Source organism: Erpetoichthys calabaricus, chromosome 5 (assembly GCF_900747795.2).
Source record: "Erpetoichthys calabaricus chromosome 5, fErpCal1.3, whole genome shotgun sequence".
In the NCBI taxonomy this organism is placed as follows: Eukaryota; Metazoa; Chordata; class Cladistia; order Polypteriformes; family Polypteridae; genus Erpetoichthys; species Erpetoichthys calabaricus.
Genome location: NC_041398.2, coordinates 183,374,980 through 183,394,752, shown reverse-complemented (window position 1 = coordinate 183,394,752; position 19,773 = coordinate 183,374,980). Strand labels below are relative to the sequence as shown.

The 19,773-nt window shown below is 38.8% G+C and overlaps 1 protein-coding gene across 3 annotated transcripts in view; it reads left to right on the top strand.

The window, feature by feature from the left end:
• The window catches only part of aff1 (AF4/FMR2 family, member 1), a 188,129-nt gene that overhangs the window by 47,922 nt on the left and 120,434 nt on the right, over positions 1-19,773 (top strand). For all 3 annotated transcript variants that reach the window (XM_051928076.1, XM_051928077.1, XM_028802290.2), the window contains exons 2-3: positions 14,526-14,646; positions 15,081-15,911. In XM_051928076.1, coding sequence (XP_051784036.1) covers positions 14,526-14,646; positions 15,081-15,911 — 952 coding nt within the window. The remainder of the gene's footprint in view (positions 1-14,525; positions 14,647-15,080; positions 15,912-19,773) is intronic.

The following is a 19,773-nucleotide window of genomic DNA, read 5'->3' as shown; positions in this document are numbered from 1 at the left end:
TTAAATAAATCTGCCTTCATTTATTTGCTGAATTGTAAAGTTGGGAATAGTCAAGTTGTCATGGGACATTTTCTCCCATATGCAATGTGAAAGTTCTGACAGTGTTGCATTACATATCAAGTGTGATATGGCACTGATTGGAGGTTTTCAATTCAATTTTGAATGTTCAGATTCTAATACTCATTCAGTTCACATAATTTAATTATGAGTGTTCCTGGCCTATTTCTTAATATGACAGAATATTTTTTCATGTTGTAACGTAAGAGATTTGCATACTTCATTTCAAGCTATTTCTTTTGTAATACTGTGAAAACTTAGATTACAATGACTCATAGTTTGGGTCTTTTATGTAGTCATGCTAATGTTGGCAGATGTGATGCTTCCTCTTTCATAATTAAGGAAAATGTCTGCTTTCCAGTCTTCCAAGATAAAACAGTGTTTAGTGTACAAACAAAAGGACTTCATAACTAATGTGTTTTGGTATACAAGTGCCACAATAAAATTCTTGCCCTTAAAATGCATAAAAAACCATAAGTACATCAATGAAATATAGCACTTGCATTCTATTTACATTTTTTTTTCTCTGCAAAGGAGACTTCTCTACCTCTACAAAATTGGGTCTTAGTCATTATAAGCTGCTATGTTGGTCAGTTTGTTTATCTGTCTGTAGCACAATCTGCTTTACTTTTTTGTTCTTTATTTCACAGGTAAAGTATAAGCAATTATGCCAACTTAATATGCAGCAATTCAGTCAAAGTTGTCAGTTTTTCTTACCTCAACAAAAAAATGAAAGTGATCTGTAATGTAACATTTTCAGAATAAATTCAGTTCAGGCTGCAGAATTAATATCCTGTTCTTTACATTTTAAAATGGGAACTAAATATGTATACATGAATCATAATTATTTTGCTGTTTTATAATAAGTCATAGCTGTAAGCAACTGGAATAACAATAGTTTTAATCAAACATGCCACTGGTATGAGTAGGAGCATCAAAAAATATATTTAAAGGTGTATGAAGTACTGTAATTGAAAATTCCTGTTATCATATATATATTAAAGATCAGTGAACAAAGTAACTGAAATAAATGTGCCCTGGGTCTGTTTTCTCATGGAAAGTTTGTAAATCTTTCACAAACTTAACTCCTTCAACCAGAAGATGAACCCTAGAAAGTATATTGAAATTCATAATTAAAAAAGTCAAAGTTTGCTGTTATCATAAAAACAGGGAGATTACATATATCAAGCCAACTATTTTTTTTAAAGAGAAAATATAAGTTTTAAGTGGGTAAAATCGAAACTATGCATTTGTTTCTTGATTGCCCTTGATTTGTTGCTTATCCATTTATGGTTATTGTACTTCAAGACTACTCTGCAATAATTCCGCTGATTTGGGGCACTGCTGAAGTTTACATCCGAATGAGAGATCTTTCAAGTGCTGCTCTTCAAAGGTATTCATTTCACTTTTGCTGACAGGCTATATTCTCTGCAATGCCTTCTGTGTGACATAACAGCTGGCATTCTGCTCTTGTGAATAAGCACTAGGATTTGCATTCAGCACTGCTGTTATGTAGCTTGTTTAGCTTGGGTTCTTCTTTTAGTTTCAAATTGGAATATTTTTTATGTAATTGGCACCTAGTACCCAATTGAACATGAACAAAGGAAGTGTCGTTGCAATGCAGCTTTACAGACACATCGGTCTGCTGTCGCTTTACACTAAATGAAGGTATATTCTTCTCAAATCAGGAGCGCACCCACTCTATTACCAGTATGTACAGTAGCTGTCTTTCTGTTCTAACCTGTCTGTAGCCAAACAGAGATGTTGGAACATGCATGTACCAAGGGGCTCTGTCATCTAGTGCTGAATTCTGATAATGTGCAAGCTACTATCCAGGCATGAGGCAGGTGAATGGCCAGATTATCTGGTGTTGAATGCATTTACTCTGATGTGTGTGCAAGTAATCAGGGTAGAAGTTATAAGTCAAGCCAAGTATTTGTCCATAATGCAGGCTAACATTTACTTCATCTTCTCCCTAATTTTTAAGTGTTGTGTACTTTGCAACATTAGTTTACTAGGTTTTCCAGCATTCACAGAAACATTTCAGTGGTTGTATAGTTTACTACTATAAATGTTTGTCAGAAATATTCCTAATCAGCTGAAGTTGACTTCGTGCCTCCAACACATTTTTTTCAATAGAATAACTATGAAGGCACATCAAGTCGTAATGCTGTAAGTAGTGCAGTTTTTGTCATCTTTGAAAATTATATCAAAAGCTTATCCAGTCCTGCCTTTGTCTGCCACCTGCTGGGATATTCCCATCATTTAGTTTACACACATTTGGGCACCCCAAGTAAAAATTTGTTACTGAGAATATTGAAGTGAACAGAAAATGAACTCCTCTCAAAAAGAAAAAGTGAAAGGAGAAGCATTATTTTGAGCATTTTAAGCTAGATGATTATATTTTTATTCTGTACAATTTTATAGAGTGAAAAAAGGAAAGGTGCACAATGCCAAAGTTTGAGCACCTCAAGGGAATGGAGGTCCTGCATAACTTTGTGACTTTTACCATGGCCTTAAATCTTAATTAGTTTGTTAGGCCAATGGCTTGTTCATAGTCATCATTAGTTAAGGCCAGGTGATGCAAATTTCAAAGCTGTATAAATACTCTTGACTCCCCAAACCTTGTTCCAACAATTGGCAGCCATGGACTCCTCTAAGCATCTGCATAGCACTGTATAATATAAACAAAAGCCTACAAAGCAGGAAAAAGCTGTAAGAATATTGCAGAACATTTTCAGGTAGCCTTTACTTCAGTATGCATTTAAGAAATGGCAGTTAACAGAAGTGGTTGTGGTCAAGATGAGATCTCCAAGACCAAGAAATCTTTAAAAGAGATCTGCTTGCAGGATTGCTTAGAAAGGGAAATCAAAACCCACATTTGATTGTAAAACACCTTCAGGAAGATTTAGCCATCTCTGGAGTGGCGGTGCATGCACTGTTCTTCTGTGCAGTGAAATTTGCACAACAAATGAACATCTAAACAAACCTGATGCATTTTGGACACAAGTTTGTTATCATTTATGTAGAGTTTTCCGGAGGTAAGTAATAATAGTATTTTAGCAAAAAATTAATGTATTTTGCACATTCTGAGAATACAAGGGGGCTCCGCCCCCTGCTCGCTTCGCTCGCCTACCCCCAGCATTTTGAACCCGTGCCCGCTGGGCAGCCACGTGTGAGGATGACGCACGTTTAATACGGAGCGTTCGCCCGTGTCACTCTTGGGCCCCCCCACTGTTAATACGGAGCTCCGTCCGTACCATTATGCGGTGCATTGTGGACTACTGCTTTGTGTGGCGCCTGCGCACGTGCGTAGTCTCTCCCATTTCACTCGGGGGGGGGGGGGGGGGGGGGTTGTGTGGCACTTGCGCACTATGTCTTTTGCGTCCACGGGCAGGTCCCTGCGTCCATATCCGGTTTACCATTCTCGTTTAGTAATATGGATGAGTGGATAACGTACGTGTGAATTATGCAACAAAAGTTACACAAGAATTGCAGCTATCCAGAGCAGGTCACAGGTGGGTTGTGTTCAATTTGAATATTTGTTCTTTCTCCATGAAAACACAAAATGAAAAACATTTTTTGGCCACCACTACAAACTACATGGGTTACATAACATATAAAAATATATATTTTTGTTTGGAGTATGCCTTTAAGGCCCTTTTAAAAAGGAGATCTGTAAAGGTGATGTAAGGAATATCAAGAATATGGTATTTGTTCTTTCCATTGGCTTTAATGACGAAAGGAAGCCAGATGTTGTTTTATGCTGGAATTATTAAGTATCCATCGCAGAAAACAGTAGTAAATCGGGGATCTTGGCTTAAAGAGTGACTTTGCCTTTATAGAAGGATTTTTAAAAATCCACTGTGAGGGGTTGTGTTTAAGAGGAAGGCAGTTCTCTCTATTTTCTAGTACTACTTAACCAATTAAAAATATGAATAGGGTTCTCCCGGAAGTGATATGCAAAACTAGATATGTGCAGTGGCGGACCGTCAGGGTCTGCAAGACCTTCTCTGCTGGCCTAAAAAAATATCTGAATCACAAACTGATGTTAATTATATTTTGTCTATGAATACTTATTAAATAATTCCAAATAGTCTGTCTGCTTCCTTTCATAGCTTTTCCGATGGTTGTGCTGCTTCCAAACATGTATTTTCGTGTTAAAGCATTTAACCAATTACATTTCAGCCATCATTTTTGCCAGGCAGGGTCAAAGTCAAAGAAGTCTGCCCGGGGGCCTTCACAATCCGTTCTGCAGGCCCTCTAACACAAAATAAAAGTCGATTAAACTGTTGCTTCAACCAATCAGATTTTGAGTTGGCTTCACTAGGGCCCTCTAGCAGGCGTATGGCAACGTCACCGTATTCAGACCCATTGATTGGATAGGATGGTGTAATAGCTATTTTGTCACCCCATGGCTGAAGGAGGAGGAGAAATAGATTTGGTGGCAGATTTACTTTCAAGGCCATTTTCAAGACGGACTTTTCAAGAAAAGCTGGACATTAAGAAAGGTCGGACAACTCCGAAGCTAGCTAGCCTGTCACAACCAGGAGGAGGATTTATCCGCCACTTTCAGGTTACCAACTACGAGCGGTACACCTGGCTCACAGGTTCCGAGGAACACTGCAAATTGTATTGCTGGGAGTGCTTGTTATTTGCCACTGGTCGACATGGTGTTTGGAGCCACACTGGGTTTGTAAATTTGACTTGCCTAACCAAGGCAGCAACGAGACATCAAAGCACTGCCGGACACTTACAAGCAACGGTGCTTTCCAAAACTTTTGGGGAAACCAGAGTGGATCTACAGCTGAACGAGCAAGTGCGCAGGGAAACGGAGCTCCACAACAAAAGGGGAAGAAAAACAGAGAAATCTTAAAAAGACTGATAGACTGTGTCATTTTTTTGGGCAAACAGGAACTTTCATTTCGGGGACACAATGAAAGCGCAGGATCCAATAACAGAGGGAACTATGTGGAGCTTCTTTCTCTCATTGCTGAGAGCAACACGGATTTACATTACCACCTGTCCACCAATAAAGTGTTTAGTGGGACGTCGGGTAAAATACAAAATGACCTGATCACTTCTATTGCTGAAGTGATGGGAGAAGAGATAAGAAGTGACATTAAAAAAGCAACGTTCGTCTCTATTATGGTGGATGAGACGACAGACGTGAGTAACGCAGCGCAGCTAGCACTGGTCCTGCGTTACGTAACGGGTACAGGTGTCAAGGAGCGATTTGTCAGATTTGAAGATGTTACCAGTGGGAAGTGAGCCGATGACATTGCAGGTCTTATCAGATTTTTGTTGGAAAATGAATGTCTGGGTAAAGTTGTGGCACAGTGTTTTGACGGCGCAGCGGTCATGTCTTCTGGATTAAATGGGGTGCAGGCTAAAGTTAAAGAGAGAGCACCTTTGGCTTTATTCATACACTGCTATGCACATCGGCTCAATTTAGTACTGACTCAAGGGGCCTCAAAGCTTAAAGAATGCAAGATCTTTTTCGGCCACCTCAATGGCCTTGCTGCATTTTTTTCTAGATCGCCTCGGCGCACGCAACTACTGGACGAAATCTGCTAGCGGCATCTCCCTCGTGTGGCACCAACATGGTAGCACTACACATCCAGAGTGGTCAATACGGTCTTTGAGAAGAGAGATACTCTAAAGGAACTGTTTCATCACATTCTGGAGAATCATGACGAGTATGATGAGGACACAGTGTGCTGTGCCGATGTACTTAAAGCACGTCTGGATGATTTTGAGTTTTGTTTTTTGCTTCACACATTCAGTGGCATTTCTGAGTATTCAGACGTGTTCTTTTCAGTACTACAGGACAAAAAACTGGATGTGCAGTTTTGTCTGGCTAGGGTAAAGGAGTTCTGTGACACCATTGAGCGAGATAGAAGCCGATATGAGGAACTCTACGAGGCCACTGAACGCACCGCAGGCGCTCTGAGCGCACGAAGAGGTCAAGCGCAAGATCCTTGCGCACACTACCGCCAACTCCATGGCAGGATTCTGGACAATATTATTTGCCAGACACAGATTTCAAGACCACAAAAAACTGATGTTTGTCACGCTCCTCGACCCCCAGAAATTTCGGGAATACAAGAAAAATTTCCCGCATACAACCTTCTCCAGTTTAACACAGAGCCACGGAGCACTTTTTGATCTGTCTTGGCTAAAAACAGAACTGACTGTAATGTATGCCATGGATGATTTTGCAGGAAAATCTCCCACTGATCTCCTTGACTTCCTTCATCAGAAAAATCTGATTGAGAGCATGGGGCAGCTGTGCACATTGGTATGTTTGCCGGTGACCATTCCTGTGTCCACTGCTTCTGTCGAGCGGACATTTTCAGCCCTAAAGCGAATTAAAACTTATGCCAGAAATACGACAGGGCAGGTTCGACTTTCAGCATTAGCTTCGATGGCGATAGAAAGGGACTTCGTGATGGACTTGCGCACGGATAATCTGTACGACAGAGTAATTGAACTGTTTTTGAGGAAAGAGAGGAGGATGGATTTTGTTTACAAATAATCCGAATTTTTGGTGAGTAAAATGTTGCGATTTTACTAAATAATATTGCAAGTTTGAGTTATTATTGATGTTTTTTATGTGTGTCGCGGCTATAGCTGCAGTAGAAAGGAACTTGTTCACCCCTGGTTTGTCTATTCAATAAAGGCATTTATTGTGGCTACAGGAGTTATCTATCTGCGATGCAACGGCTCTTTATACTGTATTTCTGCATATTAAGATGGTTTTTATAACCATAAATATGTTTTTGAGGGACAGGTTGATTCGGACGGAGCACTACTGAAGGCCTAGGTGTGAAATGCACGGTCTGCCACTGAATATGTGAAATACCATAATATTGTATAGCAAATATGAAATAAGTGGAGTGCGAGGAAAAACAATCAACCATTGGTTTACATGCACACATTTCCATTACATTTGCATAGGGGCTTTTGATCTGAGAGTCATAGACCCGATCATTTTTTCCTTTTTAACACAAGGGATGCACCAATCATGTTTTTAACATTAGAATTAGAAATAAATATCATATATATCTGTTTGTTTTGTCAGTGCGGCTTTGACATCACGGACCATAAGGTGCATACTAATTCAGCGTGAGCATGAACACTCAATAAAACTGAATAAAAAAAAAAAAAAAAAATCAAGTGACAGTGAGATACGAAGAAGGCAGATTCACCAGCGTTTTTGTGTCAGCTTTTATCCATCCAGATCAAGGTCCAGTTCTATTGTCTTTAAACACCACTCACATCTACAATTATTCTCAGTTTCAGATAAAAAGTAACCGCATCATACCACTTTTGTGGGGGTGGGTGGTCTTAGTATGTATCATGATCATGACTGAGAGAATAAAAGTGAAAACTTTTACAAGTACTATAAATGTCCACTGGCTGTTACAGACGCAAAAGACCAAATGTATGTGTTTACTGTATAGTATTAACAACAAGAGCAGCTCACTACTGAAAATGGTAAATATACGAGGCAGTCGGGATCAAACCGGGGACTCTTGATTACAAGTCAGCAAATCTTACCGCTATGCCACAGAAGCTGTTGTATTGCCCTTGAACCTTTTGTGTAAGTGTTTATTTGATCTTTGGACTTCAGGCTTCCCACATTAAATAGTTTATGCTAGGGGTGGGCGGTATGACCAAAATTCTATATCACGGTATTTTTCTAAATTATCCCGGTTTCACGGTATTCTACGGTATTTTTTTCCCATGTATGAGTGGATGTTAACCACATTTTCCACTTCAATTACTGCAGTAGACTGGCTAAGAATAACCTATTCCACTGTCATGAGCATTGTACATTGTACAAAAAAAAACATTTTAATGTGCACACAAGTATTAATACAGGTTTGCATGGCCCCATAAAGTGATAGTTTTCAAGGGGGTGGCACTAATGAAGAGCAGGAATCACATTGCATGTCAGATGCAATCAAAATATAGAACCTTTCTTTTTATTGAACAAATTTTGCAAAAACTTAAACTATAATTTTGACAACATATTTTCAACCATCCAAAGAGGCAGTTAGACTTTGTAAAATATCCAGAGGTGCTTGTCAAAAGTTGTATTGCACTGAACATGTCTTAGAAAAGGAATAAATAGTAAATATTTTTTGTAAACCAGCTACACTTTCTGTTAATGTTAATAATCTCTGTCCACTGATATGTTAAAGTTACTTTTTAAACAACTTTATCATTAAACTGCATAATATTTAAACTAATAAATAATAACAATAAAATAAGTAATAGTATTATTACTGATAGTTGCACTATTACTTCAAGACTTCAAGCCCAGGTGCATTACACAGTATTCACCAAATTAAAATAAAAAAAAAAAAATAAAGTGCAACTTGGTGATGACATCTTTACCAACTGAACCATCATTTAGGCAAACTGCATTAATATGGACCTTGCTTCAAGCTAAGCTATATAATACATAAATAATAAAACTGCAACTTGCATTTATAATGCTACTTGTGGTATAGTCCTACGGAATCGTATTAGGGCCACGGTGAAGAAGAAAAAATACGGACACGGAAGAAGAAAACTAACTATATATGTTGAGAATAAAGTCGACCTGTTGACTTTATTCTCAACATTTCCACTTTAATTTTGATGTTTATGTCGAGATTAAAATTGACATTTCCACTTTATTCTCATAGTTTATTTTATAATTAAAGTAAAATGTCATAAACTAAACTTCACCCTAATATCAATGCTTAATTTACTAGATTTTCTCAAACCCTACCATAAGTTAATGTAGCACATTAAGTGCTTCGTGTTAAGTGTTCCCCGACCCAGTTGTTAATCACTATGCTTCTTAAACTGACTTCCTCCACACTAAGAGGAGGCAAAATCCATTCACTTCAGGATATTCCTGCTCTCTGAAAATTTAGAATGCTAAGATAAATACTTGATATCATTTTCATGATGAAATGCATTAAAGCAGGTATTAAACATGCACGTCCCCAGGTGTACGTTCAGTGTAAAGAACTTTATGGCAGGTGTGACGAGGCTCCAAAAAACTGGATATATGAATGGGTATCACAAAGGTTTAACTTAAATATTGTGTAAATGTTGGGTTTGTGATCTGGTGGTCGAAGACACGAACACAGAATTCAATGGATGTTCTTCTTAGCGGGCTTTCTTTATTGTATGCGTGCTGCCTGTCTGATATACCAAACCCTCAACTTCTATCCTTCCTTTTCTTTCTCCACCTAACCAATCACCACACGATAAACGTCTTTGTGAAATTAACACGAATTATAAACTTAGCCCACAGAGTGTTCGGAACTTTAAAAATGTCTTCGTTATACATGTTTAATTATGCCATCCATTCAGGGTTGTGCCCATTCCAGCAAGCATTTTGTGTGAGGCAGGAGCAAATCCTGAAAGAGTCGCCAGCACATTGCGGGGTGAATACGAGTAAAACATACACTAGCAGGGTCAATATAGCATAACAAAATCCCACACCCTACATGACTTTGAAAGGAAACTGAAGCACGCCGTGTAAACCCACCAGAAAAACATGCAAATTCAAGGCAGGGTACACCCGAGACACCCTTGCTGTGAGGCAGCAGTACAACCTCCACGCTGCCGTGCCCCCACATGATTAATACATGCTTTAATGCATTTCATCATGAAAATTTACATGAAGTATTTATCTTAGCATTCTAAATATTCAGAGAGCAGGAATATCATGAAGTGAATGTATTCTGTGCGGCGATCGCTGCCGGCGACTCCTCAGTACAAGAGGAAGTCAGTTTAAGAAGCACGTACCGATTTAACATGGCTTGGGGAGCACTTAACACAAAGCATTTAATGTGCTATATAACTTATGACGGGGTTTGAGAAAATCTAGTAAATTAAATATTCATTTTACAATGAAGTTTAGTTTACAGTGTTCTACTTTAATGACAAATTACGAGAATAAAGTCAACATGTCGTCACACTATTGCACAGTACCCAGGTATATTACACTGTATTGACAACAAATAAAACACGTACAACTTGGTTTGCAGTATTACACAGTAGTATAGAAACAGTATTTACATATTTGAACATAATTGTCCACATCTGACCTTTTAAAACCAAAGTATCTCCAGGCAACAGACGTGACTCCTTTTTTTCGGCAAAAGTTTTTCTGTGTCATCATGTTCAATTTTATCGTCAGCTACAGCTTCAGTTTCGGAATGTTCTCTGTCCATTTTCACTGTGCAATACCTACACTACCTATTTAGCAGTGTAGCAGTGAAAAAGAACCCCTGCGCAACACCTCTGTGATTAGCGGTGTAGCAGTGAAAAAGGTCCCCACTGGAACAGTTTCCTGCTGCGCCACGTTCCGAACGTCGTTTAGTCAATTTAAAACGGTGTTGCGGTATAAGAAAAATCCATATCATAACAAAAATAAAAACGGTTTTCGGTATGAACCGGTATACCGCCCAGCACTAGTTTATGCCTACATTTTGTAATTTACTACTAAAATATGAAAAATGTTTCTGTTTTAACAATGTGTTTACACAGATTATTGTAGAAATGGAACACACATGAAATAGCATTTTATCTATCTATTATTTCCACTCTAAAAGTACAGTACTTCACTCCCAGATAATCAAGGCATGAGCTGAGAGAAGTTTGTGCCCGTTCTACGGCGGTGGGGGGATGGAATAGCAGACTGCTTGCTGCTTGTCTTTATCGGCACATTTACAGGACAAAAGACACTGACGGAGAGGTCCTGCTGAAGGGATTCAAGGTGGGCTGGTTACAAGTTTTTTCGTAGGCTTTCATAATTCTAGTGTTAAAGGCCGACATTCATGTTCCTTGATTGGCTGATACTGATTGAGATTTTTTTTTTTCTCCCCTTTATTCCTTTAAACTTTTGCTCTAAGCTCCTGCATAACCAGATGCATAGAAGCCTTATGTCCTATATTAAAGTATATTTTTAAAATTAAATTATTGACCACAGGTGTTAACTGTTTATCTTTTTTTAACAAAATGTAATTATGTAGGCTTATTGCTCAGTGACCATGAAAATACAAAACATTTTCCTTAAAATACATACTAATAAAATACGTACAAAAATATTTAGCCATAAACATATGGTTTAAAAGAAATCAAATGCTTCTCATACTTAAAAACTGTCCTATAGATGATTTTTTTTTCTGTATTGCACATACAGTATATATAGATAGAGATAGAGATATAGATATAATTAGTTTTAGAGTACCTGTCAAATAATACAAAGAGCACACAACACGTGTTTTGCCTTAATTGGGGCTCATCCGGCGTATGCAGCTTGGACATCAGTGCCTGAGGCAAAGCCTCAGATGCTGTATCATGACAGCTGGTTCACTCACTTGACAGGGTGTAGAGGAGATTAGTTTCTGTTGGTACCAACTTGAGGTGGCAGTGGAGGACCTGAAGGCCCACCACATTTGGGACAAAGAGCATCCGGGCTGCTGATGCCATGCAGTGGAAATTGTGGAGGAACCAATTACCATGGTCAATGGAGGTAGTGCACAAGATTAGATTAAGCAGGGTAAACGTATCACTTGTTGTGTTTGTCTGTAGGTGGTGAAACAAATGATGTGCTCATCACTTATGTACTGAATAGGAGGCTGTACTTTATTGGATTAATGGAGAAACCGAGAGCATTTATAGAAATCCTGTTGATGGATTTTAAATGATTTTAGCTATTTGACTTTTTTTTTTTTTAAGTACTGTTTTGTGTGGAATCATGCTGGATATCTATAATGATATGGACTGGGAAAATGTGTTAGGAACGAAAGGATGCCACATCATTTGATGAAAATGAAAACTATCAGCCTACAGGAGGCTGAATTCAAAGACACCCCGAAAATCAAAGTGAAAAAGATGATGTGGCAGGCTTATCCATTTTGCCAGAATTTCATTGTAGCAACTCAGAATCATACTCAGTAGTTTGTATGACCCCCACATGCTGGTATGCATGCATGCTTAACAATGTTGGGGTATGCTCCTATTGAGACGATGGATAGTGTCCTGGGGGATTTCTTCGCAGATCTGTACCAGGGCATCACTGAGCTCCTGGACAGTCTGAGGTGCAACCTGGCGGTATCAAATGGACTGAAACATAATGTCCCAGATGTGTTCTGTTGGATTTCGGTCAGGCGTGCATGGGGGACAGTCAATGGTATTGATTCCCTCATCCTCCAGGAACTGCCTGCATACTTTTGCCAATGATGCCAGGCATTGTCATGCACTAGGAGGAACCCAGGATCCACTGCACCAGCATAGGGTCTGACAATGGGTCTAAGGATTTCATCCGATACCTAATGGCAGTCAAGGTGCCGTTGTCTAGCCTATAGAGGTCTGTGCATTCCTCCGTAGATATGCCTCCCCAGACCATCACTGTCCCACCACCAAACCGGTCATGCTGAACGATGTTATAGGCAGCATAACATTCTCCACGACTTCTCCAGAACCTTTCACATCTGTCACATGTGTTCAGGGTGAACCTGCTGTCACCTGTGAAAACCACAGGGTGCCACTTGTGGACCTGCCAATTCTGGTATTCTGTGGCAAATGCCAGTTTGAGCTCCATGGTGCCGGGCAGTGAGCACTGGGCCCACTAGAGGACGTCGGGCCCTCAGGCTACCCTCATGAAGTCTGTTTCTGATTGTTTGGTCAGAGACATTCACACCAGTGGCCTGCTGGAGGTAATTTTGTAGGGCTTTGTCAGTGCTCATCCTGTTCCTCCTTGCCCAAAGGAGCAGGTACCGGTTCTGCTGATGGGTTAAGGACTTTCAACTGCCCTGTCCAGCTCTCCTAAAGTAACAGTCTGTCTCCTGGAATTTCCTCCATGCCTTTGAGACTGTGCTGGGAGACACAGCAAAAATTCTGGCAATGGCACATATTGATGTGACATCCTGGAGAAGTTGGACTACCTGTGCAACCTCTGTAGGGTCCAGGTATTGCCTCATGCTACCAGTAGTGACACTGATCATAGCCAAATGCAAAACTAGTGGAAAAAAAACAGTCAGAAAAGATGAGGAGGGAAAAAGTCAGTGGCTTCCTCCTGTTAAAGTTTTGGGGTCGTCTCATTGTTGCCCCTCTAGTATACCTGTTGTTAATTTCATTAACACCAAAGTAGCTGAAACTGATTAACAACACCCTCTGTTACTTAACTGACCAGATCAATAGCCCAGAGGTTTCATTGACTTGATGCTATACTTGGATTAAAATGTGTTCCTTTAATTTTTTGAGTAGTATATAAAACTTCAAACATTATATATGTGCTGTTGAATTAGAGTTTCAAGATAATTCTAGATAGTTTAATTTAAACCAACTATTTTAAAGCTGGTTTTTGTAACAACATGCTTTTAAAGTCTGGTTTGTCAGTGGACCAATTGGTTAGGTTTATAATATTTGCTATTGTTAAGAGTTGTATTTGCATAATTATTTGAGTAGAATATTACTAAAGAGTAATGTTTAATGAATTAGTCTAATTAATTCAAATTTAAAATGTCAGGTACTCCTTGTGGTTTATCTGAAATTGTCTGCTTTTTTACTTTTTTTTTTATCTTCTCTTACAAATGCATGACAGTACAAGTTAAACAATTACACCTTATTTGATGGGTAACGTTATTTTGTTCTCAGTTAATTCCGGAATAGATAAAAGTGGCAATAACTGAAGCCTGTGTTTGTGTGTTTTGCCTTTTTGTTTTATTTAAATAGCAAATACGAGTCCTACACTTGCATGGTGAAATTTTCTTGTGCGACCAAAAAAGCATTTGCAGACATGATCTTTGCCTTTTTTCTTTTTGAAATATGTTGATGCAGAGCTGTATCATCAATGCTGTGAGTCATTTTTATATATAATTTTAACTCGGTTTTATTACATAGTATTGTGCCTTCCAGAGTAATTCTACTTGCAGTATGCATGAGTGCAGTATTGACTTTCTCTGTACTACTGATACTATATTAAAAAAAAAGCTGGTACCTTTACATTTTTGTAAATTTTAGTACTGAAATATCCATTCTTGTGATATCCCTAATGATTAATAATGTAAAAAAAAAAAAATCAGTTGAGGTGTGTGAAATATATATTATCCCGTCTATATTACTGTAAAGCAAAGCAGGGTTAATACAAATCAGTTAAGTGAAGGCAAATTACCTCTGTACATAATGTATTTTTCATGTGTCAATAAAATGATCCAGTTGATTTTCTTTTCTTTTGGTTCCAAGCATTTAGTAAACATTTGAAAAAGTACGACGAGATTTGCCTTTAGTTCACCCTTTACATAATAGCAATTTCACTGTTAATTTGAGGTGTATAAACATTAGATATGTACTGCATTTTTTTTTTAACATATTTGGGGAAAAAAATAACTGAAAATGAATTTGTACCAAATAAAATAAGCGTGTGTTTTTTCTCTCTCTGTTCCTCAAAGCTTGTACAATGAAGAAAGGAATTTGCTTCGTATTAAAGAAAGGGAACGGCGGAATCAAGAAGTACACCAGGAGAAGGGAACTTTTCTGGAAAATGCTCCTCTTTTTGGAGAGCCATACAAGGTAAGAAGCCAAACAACATAATAGAATGCTTTGAAATTGATTTGACACTTGATAGGGATCATGTTGATGAGTGTTTGTCTGGTGTAAATACGACAATAGGCATTACTGTCTGGTGCTGTTCATCCTCTACAAACTTCAAGACTTTCAAGCCACTTTAGGTCTTTTAAGTGTAGCAAAAAAGCAGTTTCTTTAAGGCTTTTTTCTCTAGAAAATTAGGACTTTATGGGTTACATATAATACCATGTAAAGTGAAAAGAATTGAGATTTTATTTAATAAAAAAAAAAAAATAAATAAATAAAAAAAATTATACAATTGAATCATTGCTAATATGGGTTGACATGTTTGTAGTATGGATGTGAAAGATACTTTTTAAAGTTAAATCCTTGAGTTCTTGGGGATTGTTAATTTACTTTTGCATTTTTCTTTCTTATAGACCAACAAGGGAGATAAACTGTCCAGTCTAATTCAGAGCATGCTGGGTAATTACGAAGAGGTGAATGAGTTGATTAGCAACAAGACGCATCAGGATCTTATTGGTATTCGAAAAGTCATTAGTCCTCTTCCAGCTAATGGGAAATCTGATCGACCGCACCTTACAGAAAATACACAACCCTCATTCCATAACAACTCTAGACTTCCTCCCACTGCCTCTCCACCTAGTACTTGCCCTGGTCTGCTTCAGAAACACCAGTCATTTTCAGAAGATGCCTCATGTCAGCTTCCTGTGTCTTATAGTACATCTCACAGCCAGCATCACTCTACAGATTGCAGCAACAGTATGTACCGTAGTCAGCAGCTAAGAAATGACAAGTGGTTAAAGCAGGAAGAGTATACCTTGCTCCCAGTGCCTCTTCCTGACCTTTCCCCACCAGCAGAACCCCTGTCTCCATTACATTCCAGTGAGCCAAGTGATTCTGAGCCTCACAACAAGGACACTAATTCACCACTGTATGTATCAAATTCTGGACCATCCAAAGCCAAGAAAAGTGATGCTCCAATTGTTTCAGTTCTCAGTGAAGCCAGTCAGCTTCCTTTACAGACTTTTCCTCCTCCTTTGCCAACCAAAACAAACCCTGTTATGCAACAAAAGCCTACAGCCTATGTCAGACCAATGGATGGGCAAGACCAAGCACCTAGTGATTCCCCAGTGTTGAAACCTTCTCCAGATGAATATCATGAACAGCCTTATGGAAATACCTCAGATTTAAAAACAAACACCAAGGCTAAGCTGTCCAAGCTGAAAATACCTTCTCAGCCAGTTGAGGTCAGTGCACTTTTTTTTTTTTTTTAAATAAACCTTAGCATCAGTTGCAGTTCTTTACATAGTTTCAATTTAATTTTCCAAAATATAATAATTTACATTTTTAGAATTGTTTCATTGGGTCATTCTGGCAATATTTTATCAAAATAAAGCATACCTGTTATTTATCAAAACCTATTTTCTCCTGTCTGCCAAAGCCAAATGCGCACAACTTATTCAGAGTTTAAAAAATTCAGCACTTTTCCATTTTGAAGGTTTTTTTTTTGGGAATATATACCCTACTAGTTGTAATATGGAAGCATTGACCACACAGACTTGATTTGTGTTTATGCATTTTTTCCCCTTTCTTTCATATGAAGACTAAACTAAACAATTACTAGATATATTGAATATTTTCAATATTCATTGACTCTATTTCTCTTAATTATATTATGTAACTATCATATGTGTATTTTTGTATACTATATGTTCATTATTATCTAAATTTGTTTTTCTTTGTATGTAATTGCTTCTTTGATTTGTTGTAAAGCATTTCGAGCTACATCCTTGGGATGAGAATTTGCCAAAGAAATAAATGTTGTTGTAGTAAATGTGATGCCAAGAAGGGCTGTGCGACGTTTTAAAGGTTTATTTTTGTTCTTTATTTTGCCTTATACAATTTCTTGTATTAGGAATTTGTTAGTTTTCGCATACCCCTTGGGGTCAGAGAGCAGGGTCAGCCATTGTACAGCGCCCCTGGAGCAATTGAAGGTTAAGGGCCTTGCTCAAGGGCCCAGCAGAGTTGGATTTCTTTTTGGCAGTGACGGGGATTTGATCCGGCAACCCTCAGGATACCAGCGCAGATCCTTAGCCTCAGAGCCACCACTCCTCCCCATTATTTCAAAACATAGGTTATAGATGATGCCATTGTCTGTGAGGTGGGAGTGGGGTGTTTGTTTGGAGTATGGAGAAATGCATGTATATTATGAATAATAAACTGCTCTGCACATACACTGCATATAGTGTCTATGGGTGGTGGGATTTAATTCACATGATTTCTATTGCGAGTATAGGTGTTTTCATACCTGGTTCGCTTGGTGCGTTTTCCACGAAAGTTTGATTCATTTAGGTAGCAATGTACATGTGCGATCAGACAGCATTTGTAAATTTACTTGTGATAAAAACACGGAGAGGAGGAGAAAAACGGTCAGCAGTGCTCTGCAAGATGAGCAATAAAACTCTCTAATATACTGTGTAAGTGATGCACATAGGTTAGGTGGTGTCTGTGCACACACTGACTTTGACATATATCAGATGTTGATCAAACAATCAAAAATTGAACATTATTAACAAATAAATATAGAGTTAAGACCATAGACGTGATTTGAGATAAACTAAATTGATGTTATATTAATATGGTGGCTACTGGGAAGTAAATAATGGAGCATGCATTTAAATGAAACTTCCTTCTACTTCTGTCAATAAAACCGAAACGTTTCCTCAGCAGAGCTGGCTTTCGTTTGTACACTTGCCTATTTCAAATGTGTACTTTTTGCACCAAGTGTGGCACATATTTCCAAGTAGTCTTCCATTTGTTTAATAATAGGTGTTTTACTTACTCAGCTGTGTTTGGTAAATAAACCAAATAATTAGGGAAAATATTTTTCTCTAGAAAAAAGTTTCTGCCCAATGAAAGAACTTCATGGTGTGTTCTTTATTGACATGTTTTATTTTGCTTAAATGTTTGCAGTTTTAAATGCATCCAATCTAACTGGAAATTGAAACAAAGTAATGAATCATCCCTTACTTTGTAAGAAAGCAAACAGACTGAGTGCACTAATGTCAAAAATGCTGTGCAAGATTTAAAAAAACATGAATGCAGCAGTTTGGCACTTAGAGGAAATTTCTGCAAATGTTTGGAGTCCATTGACTATTTTTATGTACATCAGCGGTGTGGCCTGTCAATCGACCATTGTCTCGGTTCCAATGTCAGTTTGAAGAAAACTGAAAATTTCATAAATGGTTACAGCCCAGAATGCACATTTTTCCAGAGCATCTGACCATATCAAACATGTGCAGTGTCTGCTAAACAGAAAGTTTGTTTAATATTTTAAATTAAGAATTAGGCACCAAAATAATTTGTTTGTTTTGTGGAGTCTGCCTTCTCTGTCTGCTTCCATACTTCGTAGACAGTGTTAAAATGCTAATTGCCGTTAGTGAATTAGTGAATGACAGACTTGGTATTTTATTTTCAAAGAATTATATTTGTAAATTTATATAGGTTGTCTTCCATGTTTAATTTAAGGAATAGGTTTTTCATTCCTGTATTAATAACCAGAGAAGAAAATAAAAAATTTGACATTTGAGACTTCCATTTGTTTGAGTTAATCTTTTCAATAAATGTCTAAGTCTATGGGATGTCCAGCACAACCATACAGTGGCTATTGCAAGACAGAATCCAGTCGTGGAAAAGAAACCAATCCATTGCTAGTTTATTCACTTCTCACCCTAACATTCTAGAATTATTAATATTGGGGGTGGAGGTAAGGGCAAATAATACCAAAAGAGAATATATACTGCTCATAAAAAGTTAAGGAACACTGTTTAATCAGACTGGGATATTGATCTGGTCACTTTAGTAGAGGGGTTGTTAATTAGTTTCAGCTGCTTTGGTGTTAATGAAATTAACAACAGGTGCACTAAAAGGGCAGCAATGAGATGACCCTCAAAACAGGAATGGTTTAACAGGTGGAGAGGCCACTGACATTTTTCCATCCTCATCTTTTCTGATTGTTTTTTCACTAGTTTTGCCTTTGGCTACGGTCAGTGTCACTACTAGTAGCATGAGGCGATACCTGGACCCTACAGAGGTTGCACAGGTAGTCCAACTTCTCCAGGATGGCACATCAATACGTGCCATTGCCAGTTTTGCTGCGTCTCCCAGCACAGTCTCGAGGGCATGGAGGAGATTCCAGGAGACAGGCAGTTACTCTAGGAGAGTTGGACAGGGCCATAGAAGTTCCTTAACCCATCAGCAGGACCGGTATCTTATCTTTTGGGCAAGGAGGAACAGGATGAGTCCACAAAATGACCCCCAGCAGGCCACTGATATGAATGTCTCTGACCAAATAATCAGAAGCAGACTTAATGAGGGTGGCCTTAGGGCCCGACATCCTCTAGTGGGCCCTGTGGTTAGTGCCTGGCACCGTGCAGCTCTAATTGGCATTTGCCATAGACAACCAGAATTGGCAAGGCCACCACTGGCGCCCTGTGGTTTTCACAGATGAGAGCCGGTTCCCCCTGAGCACATGTGACAGATGTGAAAGGGTGTGGAGAAGCCATGGAGAATGCTATGCAGCCTGTAACGTTGTTCAGCATGACCGGTTTGGTGGTGGGTCAGTGATGGTCTGGGAAGGCTTAACTATGGAGGGATGCACAGATCTCTACAGAGTAGGCAACGGCACCTTGATTGCCATTAGGTATCAGGATGAAATCCTTGGACCCATTGTCAGATCCTGTGCTGGTGCATTAGGTCCTGGGTTCCTCCTGGTGCATGACAATTCCCAGCCTCATGTTTTGTGAGAGTATGCAGGCAGTTCCTGGAGGATGAGGGAATCAATACCATTGACTGGCTCCCACTATCACCTGACCTAAATCCAACAGAACACCTCTGGGACATTGTTTCAGTCCATCCGACGCTGCCAGGCTACACCTCAGACTGTCCAGGAGCTCAGTGTTGACCAAGTCCAGATCTGGGATGAGATTCCCCAGCACACCATCCGTCGTCTCATTAGGGGCATACCCCGATGTTGTCTGGCATGCATACAAGCATGTGGGAGCCATACAAATTATTGAGTACGATTTTGAGTTACTGCAATGAAATTTT